This window comes from Pseudophryne corroboree, chromosome 4 (genome assembly GCF_028390025.1).
Source record: "Pseudophryne corroboree isolate aPseCor3 chromosome 4, aPseCor3.hap2, whole genome shotgun sequence".
NCBI lineage: Eukaryota > Metazoa > Chordata > Amphibia > Anura > Myobatrachidae > Pseudophryne > Pseudophryne corroboree.
Genome location: NC_086447.1, coordinates 921,579,261 through 921,595,019, shown reverse-complemented (window position 1 = coordinate 921,595,019; position 15,759 = coordinate 921,579,261). Strand labels below are relative to the sequence as shown.

General features: G+C 44.3%; 1 protein-coding gene across 1 annotated transcript in view; it reads right to left on the bottom strand.

The window, feature by feature from the left end:
- The window catches only part of LOC134910695 (calpain-8-like), a 92,527-nt gene that overhangs the window by 22,458 nt on the left and 54,310 nt on the right, over positions 1–15,759 (bottom strand). Inside the window, exons 7-11 of the mRNA XM_063919018.1 lie at positions 6,805–6,890; positions 5,780–5,854; positions 4,207–4,367; positions 3,036–3,211; positions 2,595–2,606 (exon numbers count right to left, since the gene is read on the bottom strand). Coding sequence (XP_063775088.1) covers positions 2,595–2,606; positions 3,036–3,211; positions 4,207–4,367; positions 5,780–5,854; positions 6,805–6,890 — 510 coding nt within the window. The remainder of the gene's footprint in view (positions 1–2,594; positions 2,607–3,035; positions 3,212–4,206; positions 4,368–5,779; positions 5,855–6,804; positions 6,891–15,759) is intronic.

Here is a 15,759-nt window from a genome sequence, read left to right as displayed (position 1 = left end):
AAGAAAAGGATCAATATTATAATAATATGCAAGGCTCTATCTATGCTCTCCCCATGTTTGCATGGGTTTCCTCTTACTCTCCAAATAACATACTCATAGAATTGTACTGGGTGGTGGTTTTCTGCGATCTGTCATAGAACAGGGAAGTAATGCTGCGTTGAAGGATAATTTGACCCAAAACTAAAAAGAAATTAGTTTTGGAAGCAAAAGGCCCCCTTCTACTCAGACAGGAATTTTCAAACTGAAATTGTGGTTTCAAATTGAAAATGAACTTACCCATCATCCAAATAGTAGACTTTGGGTGCTATTTACTAAGCCTTGGATAGTGATAAAGTTCACGTAGATAAAGTCCCAGCCAATCAGCAACTACCTGGCATGTCACAGGCTGGGTTTGAAAAATGTCAGTTAGGAGCTGATTGGCTGGGACTTTATTTCCATCCACTTTATCGCCATCCAAGGCTTAGTAAATAGACCACTTATAGAGTGCAGGAGCTTCGACAACCACTCTAGCAGTTAAAAAGTGAGTCTTGGAGAGAAAGGATCTCTTGCTTGGGACCATTAGAAAGAGGATCTCTTGCTTGGGACCATTAGGGGAGAAGTTCTCCTGCGTGGGACCATTAGGAGAGGTAATCTGCTGCTTGGGAACATTAGGAGAGGTGATCTGCTGCTTGGGACCATTAGGGGCAAGGATCTCTTCCTTGTGACTATTAGAGAGAATCTCCCATGCTTGGGACCATTAGGAGAGAGGATCTGCTGCATGCAATTATTAGAAGAGAGGATTTCCTGCTTGTGACCATTAGAGAGAGGATCTCCTGCTTGGGACCATTAGGAGAGAGGATCTCCTGCTTGTGACCATTAGAGAGAGGATATCTTGCTTGGGACCATCTTGCTTGGGACCATTCGAGAGAGTATCCCCTGCTTGGGACCATTAGAGGACAGGATCTCCTGCTTGGGACCATTAGGGGAGAGGATCTCCTGCTTGTGACCATTAGAGAGAGGATATCTTGCTTGGGACCATCTTGCTTGGGACCATTCGAGAGAGTATCCCCTGCTTGGGACCATTAGAGGACAGGATCTCCTGCTTGGGACCATTAGGGGAGAGGAGCTCCTGCTTGGAACCATTAGGAGAGATGGTTTCCTGCTTGTGACCATTAGGAGAGATTTTTTGCTGCATGCAATCATTAGGAGAGAGGATCTCCTGCTTGTGACCATTAGAGAGAGGATCTCCTGCTTGGGACCATTAGGAGAGAGGATATCCTGCTTGGAACCATTAAGAGAGAGGACTTCCTGCTTTTGACCATTAGGAGAGAGGATCTGCTGCTTGGGGCCATTAGGAGTGAAGGATCTCCTGCTCAAGACCATTAGGAGAGCAGATTTTCAGCTTGTGACCATAAGGAGAGAGGATCTCCTGCTGTGACCATCAGAAGACAGGATCTCATGCTTGGGACCATTAAAGGCATTGGGGGGACCACCAAATATTAGGTTTATACAGTTAAGTAAGATTTTCTTGATTCATTTATCACACCTAATTCGGGAGGCATTCGATATGCCGGCTGTCGGGATCCCGACAGCCGGCATACAGACAACTATTCTCCCTCTTGGGGTGTCCACGACACCTCTGGAGGGAGAATAAATAGCGTGGTATGCGTATCGCGCCATTGTGCCCGCAGCGTGGCGAGCGCAGCGAGCCAGCATGGGCTCTTTTGCAGTCGCCCTGCTGCCGGCATGCCAGTGGTCAGGATCCCGGCACCGGTATGCTCGGCGCTGGGATCCCAACAGCCGGCATAACATAGTAGACCCCCTAATTCTACCCAAAGTGTAATTTTTAGTTTTGTGTTGCATTCTCGTTTAAATATCCCTATTTTTGCAGTGGAATGTCATGGAACTTTTCTTTCTCTGAGCAAATATTTTGCTCTTGTCTACTTAAAGTGTCCCTAGAGTATACCCAACAGAGTGGTTCCCAAACATTCTTGAATCATGGTGCTCTAGACAAGCGTATCAGTGTTTTGGTTTTTTCATGGCACCCCCTATGATCAAAAGATTTTTATTGGGAAATTCAACAAAATTCTTAAATTAAGTAACTTGTGCTTACCTACGACCATAGGGTCAGTTATGTGCTGGTGGACAGGGTTGCGCTTCTGGTTGTCCACATATTTTATGAGTGGCAGCCACCAGCACAGGTTGTGCTCATGACATTGACCATAAATAATCAGATTTGGCCTTGAACCATCAAACCATGGCACCTCTGCATTGCAAGTGCTCCTTGGTAGGGCACCTTGCAATGGAACCACTGCCACAAGATATATCATTTTGGAAATCAGTACAAGAGACTTGAAGTTATAGGTAGATAACTCAGTGTGGTTTCTTCTGCTACTATGAGTCTCCATCTAGTGCATATTACTGGAAACAGATTACAGAAATTGCTGCAATTCATACTACAGATTGTTTTGTTACATGGCTATCGGAGGTGTCACTGTCCACGAAGCAGCCATAGAAGACCATTATAATCCATGAAGGATCTCTGAGTTCCACATGAAAAACAGAAAAAGCAATAATACTGGAAAGCACTGTAGCCCTCTTCAAAACCAACGTACCTCTTTTGGAACCTGCAAAACAGAAATGTTTAACTTTTAAGACCTCATTCAATACAAACTGTAATGTCAGACATCGTTTATTGGCACAGAGAATAAATCCTAATTACAACCTTCTCTTTTTAATCCTACACCCGGATTTCTAATTCTGATCTCGTTACAAAAATTCCTGACCGGCAGGTCCACCGTGTATACAATCAATTTCTGCCAAAATTGTCTAAGTTATCCAGTTACAAAAATATACTTTAGAAAACCCAAAGTTCAGAGCTTCCTTCTGTGGCTTGGAGGGGAGGGGGGTTACTTTTACAGTCTGCCCAGCCCATGGTTCACTCTGCAACATCAGGTCCTCCACCGAAGGTTTGATTTTATCACCTGGGGCAGAAGAAGGTGGTCCCTGTCTGAAACTAGGGGTGCAATTGTCTGAGTATGCAAGGCAATGCTAACCTTGTACAAAGTGTAGCCAATAGTCAGCAAGTCCTCTCCTAATTTCTTCTGCCGTCTCCGATTCTTCTGCATGAGGCCTACAATCGCAGTACAGCAGGGTTCATGTGCGGCTCCGTCATGGTCATCGTCGGGCTCTTCCAGCTTAATTCGGAACTGGGGGTTGGTCCAAAATGTTCCTGTAGAGAAATATATTTGTGCATAACGTTATGGACTACCGGCTACTGACTTTTGTGAATTGAAACAGGCAACTCTTACACTATATATATGATTAAAAGTTGGGACTACGCCATTCTTCACAATTTACCATGCACAAACATAAAGGCTCTTGATCGGAGAATAAATAAAAAAATTTGGGATCTGCTGGGAAGTAAGATTTGTGCGAACCTTGGCTACTACTCTGATTATCACTATATCTGATCACATTTAAAGAAAGCTACAAACCTGAATACTAGTTTTGCATTTATCATTGTCGCAGTATATATAAAAAGAAGTACAGTATATACCCAATACCCATGTAAGATAAACACCTAATAAAGGGTTAGCTCTTATTCCTGAAATGTTGTGCTAAGATTTATGATGTTCCTTAAGTAAAAATAAAGGCAACAGTGTAAAAGTTAATACGATTGTTGCATTGTACGCCTATAATTACTAAAGAGACAGTCATAAAGCCAAAATATTACCTTTAGCTCCATCCATCAGTTCCTTATCCATATATTCCATGCACGATATCTTATTCTCTACCATTGGTCTTTTTTTATATGGCCCTCATACACTAACATTAGCTTACAATTAGTTCCTTAACCATGGTAGCCCATCCACATTAATATTAGTTCCATCCATTAGCTCCTTAGCCACGTTAACCCATTGGTATCTCAGCCACGTACAAGACCATGTTTTATACCCTTGTGTCCCTCACACATGCAGCCCACCCATATTAGTACTTACCCACACCGTCAGTTCCTCATCAATGCAATCATCCACATTATCATTAGCATCACTGATTAGTACACTGGCCACGGTGCTTAGCTGCATTATCAAAATACCCATACGTGTTTAATTTCCTTTTATTACTTCTAATGTATTTTATTATATCATAAATTAGGAAGAAGATGCAGAATTTGCCATGGACGTCAGTCACTGACCATAGATCCCATACTATTTGTTTAGTTACCTGGGTAGTTGAGGCATCCGCCTGCCGAGGACCCACGGACCCAGTTGCTACCAAATAGAGTTATATTCCACTTCTGCTGGTCATTGCCAGTCAAGGTATCAGGAGTTAGGTTACAGATCTCTAGCTTGGAATATTGTTTTATAAAGTCAGAGTAGGCCATCCTGAAACACATGACATCATCAGAGAGTTACACAGAGCTAAATTACATTTCTGCTAAACATCACATCATTAGAGAGATATGGAGCATCCGGTAAAACATGCCTCCAATTTTCCATATATATATAGATAGATAGATAGATAGATAGATAGATAGATAGATAGATAGATAGATATAACAAACAGAGACACAAAACCATAATAAGTAATTCTGGTCATAGCACCAGTGCCAATAGTGTTGGGAAAGTAATGCCACATGCAAGGAGCAAAGGTTTATATTGGTAGAGTTGGGATGTGTTTATAAGGGGTGTGTTGGGACCCATGGCTGTCCCAACATTAGTGAGATTTATCATAGCCCAGTCAGCGAATAAGTAGGCTATTAATCTGTCTTAGAAGAGGTAGGAAGGGGGATTAAGCCGGAAACTAAAACCATTACATTAAAGAGCTTAAACATTTCTAATTATATTATCCCAAAAAATAAATTCAAGAAAATAGAAGCAAATACTTAGCCCAATAATGCAGTGTACTAAAACACAAGAAAGTGGGTGTATTTGAGAACTAAAATGAGTATACATGGCCAAACAAACTTCACAACTGAGACCCATTCACACAACTAAATCTTAAAGCCAGTGAATTGAAACAAGGAATGGGATTTAATAAAGACACATATTGCAGCTGTTCCCAGGCTGGGTGCTGTGGCATTCTGTGCCACGTGTTGGTGGTCCAGGACCAGGTCAAATTATTTATGATCAATGTGATTGGTAAAACCAGTGCTGATTGCTGCCCGTCATAACATCAGTGCGCAAAATGAAGCGCAACCATTTCCACTACCACATAATTATCTAATGATAATAGATAAGAACAATTTAATGTAAACATTTTGGCTGAATTTCTCATTAAGGAACTTGTGGCCTAGGGGTGCTTTGAAAAATAAAGGCTGACGCTCTAGGACGCTGTGATTGAAGACAGTTTGGGAACCCTTGACACATTGGGGGGTATTCAATTGTTAGGAAAAAACAGACACCCAACTGATTTTTCAATCTAATAGACAGGAAAAAACAGACACCCAGCCGACTTTTCAAACAATTGAATTCCCCCCATTGTGCGCATTATTGGCTGTAGCAGCCCACCAATCTAAATACTTTGAATTAAACATACTGTAAGCAAAGGACTTAAGTGCAAAAACTACTGCTGTGTTCAAAATGTTTTCAGATCTACGGAAGTCCTGAGAAAGTGCCCAGAGATAAGGTCAAAGCATTAGAGAGACATTTTTTTTAGAGAACCGTGTAAACGCTGCAATTGCAGGAAAGTACATAGCATCTCCTACTATATTAGGGTGCACAGGAATGAAATAATAACTGACAATGATTTATAGGTATGGCATCTCACTGATCACTGATAATAGAAATGTCCTCACCAAAACTCCCCATCATTTGCCTGTTTGTCCAGAGCTGCCTTTTCCTTGGGATCGATGGAATTCCATTCTGGGGCCCTAGAAATAAAGAAACACGTGAAACGGAATACTAAACATATCTATAGTGTACTTATATTTATCTCATTACGTTTTCTACATTTACATTTCTTTCTACACACATTGGGTGTTTGCAGAGCGTAACTTTCACACTTTGCTCTGCACATGCCCTGGAACCAAGCAAAGAGAAGTAAAGTTCAATGAGGGCGTGCCCATGTGTCAAGTACAGGTGTAGGTGTGCGTTGAGAATGGTGACTAGTAGCAGATTGAGAGTCAGAACAGAGGGGCGACGGCACAGCAAGATGCATGTGGCCAAATACACCCATTTTGTCCCGTGCGTGCAATATTGGAGCACATCCGGACAATCTGTTCCGACGCTGCATCAGCCACTGACACACTGTACTGTACAGTATATGACATCTCTCAGCCGGCGTCACACGACGACTAGTTCCTGTTATCCAGGTTGGTGGCTGTGATGACACCAACACTCCTAAGAAGCTGCCGATTATAATTGTGGTACTGTAGTAATAATAATAATTACTGAATTACTCAACTTTTTTTCTTTTTTCATTAAAACATTATGGTAAGTACTGTATACGGCTATTCCCCCACAATGGCCAAGAGACTCCCGCATTATGGAGAATCCGCTTGCACATTCTGTGGGAGTAGGTCACTATCCTGGAACCCGCTTAAATTTCTAGTGTTGCAAAATGCGTCATCAAGACACTGTACCCCACTAACAAAAATGCCATCACTGGCCAGTGAGTGGGTCAGGGGGTGGGTGTTAATGCCATGCTTGCTTTCACGTCCCTCCCCTCTTTTTCCTTGGGTATCCCCAACAGGAAGGTAGGTATGGGTTGGGGCTGTGCTTAAGACCTCTACACTGCCCTCTACAGAATATTCCGTGGAACTACAGCTATGCTACAACTCTATGCTCCTAGGAGAAAGCCGCAAGTAAGTGTAATAATCACTCATCACTCCAGGGTCCAGTCCATTCCACTTGTCCCCAAGGATTCCTAATTCTGACCAGCTGCTCTTTTCCACCCTTGTAGGTCACCTAGAGACAATGGAAATAAAGAGAGACAATCATAAGACGAAACTTCATTTCCAAACATTACTGACAAGTGGGACTCATACCGAAGAAAAATAAAGACTTAACCGGTGTTCTAAACCATAGTGGCCACATGCCATCGGACGGCCTAATCACCAGGAGTGATCGCTTTTACACTTGGCCACATACACAGAGCGGGCAGCGGTAACTTTTCAGGTCATACTCCCACTGAGTGTCCTCAGCGTTAATGGGACACTAACCTCAAAATCTTAATTTGTGTTTTGTGCTTGAATGTAAATGTGAAAATAATAGTCAATAATCGTTTATGAAGTGAGACACAGCCATGGCGCATCGCTAATTTCTCTTTGGTAGAGTTGTGCTTCTTGATGTTCTCCAAATTGCACAGAGCTACAGTCTACAGAGCAAAATGATGGTGTTTACGAATAAGTTTGATGGGGGAGTTGGGTGGAGGGAGGCTAAGTTTGCAGAGAAGTAGAAAACTGATTGTATTTTGCAGAACAAACTTACAGCTATGTTATAAAGGGTAGAGGTGATGCATTTATTAGCATGTTCCTTAAAGCGTTTATGCTACACCACTTTGAGCTGACAGGAATCATGTTACAACCTCTCATTTTATTGGGAAGCATCTACCTAAGGGTGTAAATATTAACATTGGATGAAAACTGTCTTGAGGGGCCGGGGAAGTAACTATTAAAAGCTTCAAAGGCCCCGTTTTGCTTTTCTAAGCATGCATGAGGGCCGGCACATTGCACTAGAACTGAAAAACCAAACGGCGCCACATGTGCGAGACAGCAGATCGAGGAACCTCCAGAGCAGGTGGCGCACACTCTGCAACTGCCTGGGACGCCGCATGGGTAGTTACAAAGCTGCAGTGTGCGCCTCGCAGCTGCAGTTTCAGTAGATGGAAAACCAACTATCTAGAAAACTGACATCATTTTTTTAAAGGGGCGGGTAGTGCTAAAGTGGTAGTTGGTATGGACTCTCGGGATGCAGTCAGTTTACCTCCAATCAAAATCCCGACGTTCAAAATCCCGACGTTCAAAATCCCGACACCAATTGACCGATGGTCAAAATCCCGACATGGACAAAATCCCGACATTTAAAATACCGACAAGGTCAAAATACCGACATGTAAAATGCAGACAGGTCAAAATACCGACATGAGTTTTTCATGATTTTTTTCATTGAAACCGACTTGTTCATACTTTACCATCCCAGTGGACCTGGAGGGGGAATATAATAGTGTGCCGAGTGCAGCGAGGAACCGTGCCCGAAGCATGGCGAGCGCAGCGAGCCATGCTAGGGGACGCGGTACACTTTATATGGTGTCCATGTTGACTTATGTCGACATACACACAAAAAAACAACAAAAAACGCATGTCGGTATTTTGACCTGTCGTCATTTTACATGTCGGTATTTTGACCTTGTCAGTATTTTAACTGTCGGTATTTTGTCCATGTCGGGATTTTGACCTTGTCGGGATTTTGACCATCGGTCAGTTGGTGTCGGGATTTTGAACGTCGGGATTTTGATTGGAGGTATTTCATACCGATCCCGGACTCTCCGCAAATGTATCTATAGGAGTGACGGGTGTACTTTGCAAATGGGTCCTGGGGGAACCACACTACACACCATGAGCCCATATATACTTACCTCTCCGCTGTCTCCAGAGACCGACGCTGGCCGGTGGCGCGGCGCTACAGAGCAGCAGAAATCACAGGTAAAAATGACACAGCAGCCATATTCCTAGTGATCTGAGCAGTAGAGAAGTCCTTGGGAACAGGACACAGACGCCATGTTCCTGGAGACCTGCACATACGCAGTAGACTCACAAAGCCAGCGTCTACTGCGCTTCCAGAGAGGAGGGGCCTGCATGGAGCCTGCACACGAGCCCCCTCCTCTCTTAGGGGCCCATTTATCAATAAATATTTTGGGGGGTACCTGCATGTATCACAGAAAGGTATCAGAGAAAACTGCTGCTATCTCTCAATTTCTGACAACAGTTGCAGCCCCCATTGGTTGCTATGGGAGATGCAATGCTGTCGGATTTACCAAGCTCAGAACGCGAAGCATTCCAGAGATTGGCCCCCGCAACTAGCGCCAGCTGAAGATGGCATTAGCCCATTGTAGCTTATCAGCTACAGATCGCATACTTAGCCAGCAGTGTGCAATTACGTTTATTGTGTGTTTAGAGACTATATTGTGGATGACCTGATATTAAGTTGTTGAATTGTCTGTCTGTCTATCTGTTGTGCTATTGTATGTTACTCTCTCCGGCTGACACAGTATAATTAGCTCATGTTAAATAATCAAATAGTTAGGCTGCCAATTGTTCTCTTATGTAATGTGTGTTGCCTACTATTAGTCTATATATTCTTTAACCTGGATTTAATTTATGTGTGGTGTAATAATATACTGTATCATGTGACTGTTATAAAATGAGCCCAACAGTTTACATGGTGAGCTTCATCATGAACCGCACATGGCAGTGCCAAAAACTTCAAGAGTGTCTTCTGGTCAGGAGCTGTGGTAATTATTTGTACCATTGATCATTTGTTTGATCTGAGTGTAAATATTATTATTATTATTATTATTATTATTATCATTATTATTAGAGATGAGCGCCTGAAATTTTTCGGGTTTTGTGTTTTGGTTTTGGGTTCGGTTCCGCGGCCGTGTTTTGGGTTCGAACGCGTTTTGGCAAAACCTCACCGAATTTTTTTTGTCGGATTCGGGTGTGTTTTGGATTCGGGTGTTTTTTTCAAAAAACACTAAAAAACAGCTTAAATCATAGAATTTGGGGGTCATTTTGATCCCAAAGTATTATTAACCTCAGAAACCATAATTTACACTCATTTTCAGTCTATTCTGAATACCTCACACCTCACAATATTATTTTTAGTCCTAAAATTTGCACCGAGGTCGCTGTGTGAGTAAGATAAGCGACCCTAGTGGCCGACACAAACACCGGGCCCATCTAGGAGTGGCACTGCAGTGTCACGCAGGATGTCCCTTCCAAAAAACCCTCCCCAAACAGCACATGACGCAAAGAAAAAAAGAGGCGCAATGAGGTAGCTGTGTGAGTAAGATTAGCGACCCTAGTGGCTGACACAAACACCGGGCCCATCTAGGAGTGGCACTGCAGTGTCACGCAGGATGGCCCTTCCAAAAAACCCTCCCCAAACAGCACATGACGCAAAGAAAAAAAGAGGCGCAATGAGGTAGCTGTGTGAGTAAGATTAGCGACCCTAGTGGCCGACACAAACACCGGGCCCATCTAGGAGTGGCACTGCAGTGTCACGCAGGATGTCCCTTCCAAAAAACCCTCCCCAAACAGCACATGACGCAAAGAAAAAAAGAGGCGCAATGAGGTAGCTGACTGTGTGAGTAAGATTAGCGACCCTAGTGGCCGACACAAACACCGGGCCCATTTAGGAGTGGCACTGCAATGTCACGCAGGATGTCCCTTCCAAAAAACCCTCCCCAATCAGCACATGATGCAAAGAAAAAGAAAAGAAAAAAGAGGTGCAAGATGGAATTGTCCTTGGGCCCTCCCACCCACCCTTATGTTGTATAAACAAAACAGGACATGCACACTTTAACCAACCCATCATTTCAGTGACAGGGTCTGCCACATGACTGTGACTGATATGACGGGTTGGTTTGGACCCCCCCCAAAAAAGAAACAATTAATCTCTCCTTGCACAAACTGGCTCTACAGAGGCAAGATGTCCACCTCATCATCACCCTCCGATATATCACCGTGTACATCCCCCTCCTCACAGATTATCAATTCGTCCCCACTGGAATCCACCATCTCAGCTCCCTGTGTACTTTGTGGAGGCAATTGCTGCTGGTCAATGTCTCCGCGGAGGAATTGATTATAATTCATTTTAATGAACATCATCTTCTCCACATTTTCTGGATGTAACCTCGTACGCCGATTGCTGACAAGGTGAGCGGCGGCACTAAACACTCTTTCGGAGTACACACTTGTGGGAGGGCAACTTAGGTAGAATAAAGCCAGTTTGTGCAAGGGCCTCCAAATTGCCTCTTTTTCCTGCCAGTATAAGTACGGACTGTGTGACGTGCCTACTTGGATGCGGTCACTCATATAATCCTCCACCATTCTATCAATGTTGAGAGAATCATATGCAGTGACAGTAGACGACATGTCCGTAATCGTTGTCAGGTCCTTCAGTCCGGACCAGATGTCAGCATCAGCAGTCGCTCCAGACTGCCCTGCATCACCGCCAGCGGGTGGGCTCGGAATTCTGAGCCTTTTCCTCGCACCCCCAGTTGCGGGAGAATGTGAAGGAGGAGATGTTGACAGGTCGCGTTCCGCTTGACTTGACAATTTTGTCACCAGCAGGTCTTTCAACCCCAGCAGACTTGTGTCTGCCGGAAAGAGAGATCCAAGGTAGGCTTTAAATCTAGGATCGAGCACGGTGGCCAAAATGTAGTGCTCTGATTTCAACAGATTGACCACCCGTGAATCCTTGTTAAGCGAATTAAGGGCTCCATCCACAAGTCCCACATGCCTAGCGGAATCGCTCCGTGTTAGCTCCTCCTTCAATGTCTCCAGCTTCTTCTGCAAAAGCCTGATGAGGGGAATGACCTGACTCAGGCTGGCAGTGTCTGAACTGACTTCACGTGTGGCAAGTTCAAAGGGCATCAGAACCTTGCACAACGTTGAAATCATTCTCCACTGCGCTTGAGACAGGTGCATTCCACCTACTATATCGTGCTCAATTGTATAGGCTTGAATGGCCTTTTGCTGCTCCTCCAACCTCTGAAGCATATAGAGGGTTGAATTCCACCTCGTTACCACTTCTTGCTTCAGATGATGGCAGGGCAGGTTCAGTAGTTTTTGGTGGTGCTCCAGTCTTCTGTACGTGGTGCCTGTACGCCGAAAGTGTCCCGCAATTCTTCTGGCCACCGACAGCATCTCTTGCACGCCCCTGTCGTTTTTTAAAAAATTCTGCACCACCAAATTCAAGGTATGTGCAAAACATGGGACGTGCTGGAATTTGCCCATATTTAATGCACACACAATATTGCTGGCGTTGTCCGATGCCACAAATCCACAGGAGAGTCCAATTGGGGTAAGCCATTCCGCGATGATCTTCCTCAGTTGCCGTAAGAGGTTTTCAGCTGTGTGCGTATTCTGGAAAGCGGTGATACAAAGCGTAGCCTGCCTAGGAAAGAGTTGGCGTTTGCGAGATGCTGCTACTGGTGCCGCCGCTGCTGTTCTTGCAGCGGGAGTCCATACATCTACCCAGTGGGCTGTCACAGTCATATAGTCCTGACCCTGCCCTGCTCCACTTGTCCACATGTCCGTGGTTAAGTGGACATTGGGTACAACTGCATTTTTTAGGACACTGGTGAGTCTTTTTCTGACGTCCGTGTACATTCTCGGTATCGCCTGCCTAGAGAAGTGGAACCTAGATGGTATTTGGTAACGGGGGCACACTGCCTCAATAAATTGTCTAGTTCCCTGTGAACTAACGGCGGATACCGGACGCACGTCTAACACCAACATAGTTGTCAAGGCCTCAGTTATCCGCTTTGCAGCAGGATGACTGCTGTGATATTTCATCTTCCTCGCAAAGGACTGTTGAACAGTCAATTGCTTACTGGAAGTAGTACAAGTGGGCTTACGACTTCCCCTCTGGGATGACCATCGACTCCCAGCAGCAACAACAGCAGCGCCAGCAGCAGTAGGCGTTACACGCAAGGATGCATCGGAGGAATCCCAGGCAGGAGAGGAATCGTCAGAATTGCCAGTGACATGGCCTGCAGGACTATTGGCATTCCTGGGGAAGGAGGAAATTGACACTGAGGGAGTTGGTGGGGTGGTTTGCGTGAGCTTGGTTACAAGAGGAAGGGATTTACTGGTCAGTGGACTGCTTCCGCTGTCACCCAAAGTTTTTGAACTTGTCACTGACTTATTATGAATGCGCTGCAGGTGACGTATAAGGGAGGATGTTCCGAGGTGGTTAACGTCCTTACCCCTACTTATTACAGCTTGACAAAGGGAACACACGGCTTGACACCTGTTGTCCGCATTTCTGGTGAAATACCTCCACACCGAAGAGCTGATTTTTTTGGTATTTTCACCTGGCATGTCAACGGCCATATTCCTCCCACGGACAACAGGTGTCTCCCCGGGTGCCTGACTTAAACAAACCACCTCACCATCAGAATCCTCCTGGTCAATTTCCTTCCCAGCGCCAGCAACACCCATATCCTCCTCATCCTGGTGTACTTCAACACTGACATCTTCAATCTGACTATCAGGAACTGGACTGCGGGTGCTCCTTCCAGCACTTGCAGGGGGCGTGCAAATGGTGGAAGGCGCATGCTCTTCACGTCCAGTGTTGGGAAGGTCAGGCATCGCAACCGACACAATTGGACTCTCCTTGTGGATTTGGGATTTCGAAGAATGCACAGTTCTTTGCTGTGCTGCTTTTGCCAGCTTGGGTCTTTTCATTTTTCTAGCGAGAGGCTGAGTGCTTCCATCCTCATGTGAAGCTGAACCACTAGCCATGAACATAGGCCAGGGCCTCAGCCGTTCCTTGCCACTCCGTGTCGTAAATGGCATATTGGCAAGTTTACGCTTCTCCTCCGACAATTTTATTTTAGGTTTTGGAGTCCTTTTTTTTCTGATATTTGGTGTTTTGGATTTGACATGCTCTGTACTATGACATTGGGCATCGGCCTTGGCAGACGACGTTGCTGGCATTTCATCGTCTCGGCCATGACTAGTGGCAGCAGCTTCAGCACGAGGTGGAAGTGGATCTTGATCTTTCCCTAATTTTGGAACCTCAACATTTTTGTTCTCCATATTTTAATAGGCACAACTAAAAGGCACCTCAGGTAAACAATGGAGATGGATACTAGTATACAATTATGGACTGCCTGCCGAGTGCAGACACAGAGGTAGCCACAGCCGTGAACTACCGTACTGTACTGTGTCTGCTGCTAATATAGACTGGTTGATAAAGAGATGTCTATGTAACTATGTATGTATAAAGAAGAAAGAAAAAAAAACCACGGTTAGGTGGTATACAATTATGGACGGACTGCCTGCCGAGTGCAGACACAGAGGTAGCCACAGCCGTGAACTACCGTACTGTACTGTGTCTGCTGCTAATAATATAGACTGGTTGATAAAGAGATGTCGTAGTAGTATGTATGTATAAAGAAGAAAGAAAAAAAAACCACGGTTAGGTGGTATACAATTATGGACGGACTGCCTGCTGAGTGCAGACACAGAGGTAGCCACAGCCGTGAACTACCGTACTGTACTGTGTCTGCTGCTAATATAGACTGGTTGATAAAGAGATGTCTATGTAACTATGTATGTATAAAGAAGAAAGAAAAAAAAACCACGGTTAGGTGGTATACAATTATGGACGGACTGCCTGCCGAGTGCAGACACAGAGGTAGCCACAGCCGTGAACTACCGTACTGTACTGTGTCTGCTGCTAATATAGACTGGTTGATAAAGAGATGTCTATGTAACTATGTATGTATAAAGAAGAAAGAAAAAAAAACCACGGTTAGGTGGTATACAATTATGGATGGACTGCCTGACGAGTGCAGACACAGAGGTAGCCACAGCCGTGAACTACCGTACTGTACTGTGTCTGCTGCTAATATAGACTGGTTGATAAAGAGATGTCTATGTAACTATGTATGTATAAAGAAGAAAGAAAAAAAAACCACGGTTAGGTGGTATACAATTATGGACGGACTGCCTGCCGAGTGCAGACACAGAGGTAGCCACAGCCGTGAACTACCGTACTGTACTGTGTCTGCTGCTAATATAGACTGGTTGATAAAGAGATGTCTATGTAACTATGTATGTATAAAGAAGAAAGAAAAAAAAACCACGGTTAGGTGGTATACAATTATGGACGGACTGCCTGCCGAGTGCAGACACAGAGGTAGCCACAGCCGTGAACTACCGTACTGTACTGTGTCTGCTGCTAATATAGACTGGTTGATAAAGAGATGTCTATGTAACTATGTATGTATAAAGAAGAAAGAAAAAAAAAACACGGTTAGGTGGTATACAATTATGGACGGACTGCCTGCCGAGTGCAGACACAGAGGTAGCCACAGCCGTGAACTACCGTACTGTACTGTGTCTGCTGCTAATATAGACTGGTTGATAAAGAGATGTCTATGTAACTATGTATGTATAAAGAAGAAAGAAAAAAAAACCACGGTTAGGTGGTATACAATTATGGACGGACTGCCTGCCGAGTGCAGACACAGAGGTAGCCACAGCCGTGAACTACCGTACTGTACTGTGTCTGCTGCTAATATAGACTGGTTGATAAAGAGATGTCTATGTAACTATGTATGTATAAAGAAGAAAGAAAAAAAAACCACGGTTAGGTGGTATACAATTATGGACGGACTGCCTGCCGAGTGCAGACACAGAGGTAGCCACAGCCGTGAACTACCGTACTGTGTCTGCTGCGACTGGATGATAAATGATATAAAAAATATATATATATCACTACTGCAGCCGGACAGGTATATATTATATATTATATAATGACGGACCTGCTGGACACTGTCTGTCAGCAGAATGAGTTTTATTTTTATAGAATAAAAAAACAACAACACACAAGTGAAGTCACACGACGAGTGTTTAACTTTTTCAGGCAATCACAATATAAGTATACTACTAACTATACTGGTGGTCAGTGTGGTCAGGTCACTGGTCAGTCACACTGGCAGTGGCACTCCTGCAGCAAAAGTGTGCACTGTTTAATTTTAATATAATATTATGTACTCCTGGCTCCTGCTATAACCTATAACTGGCACTGCAGTGCT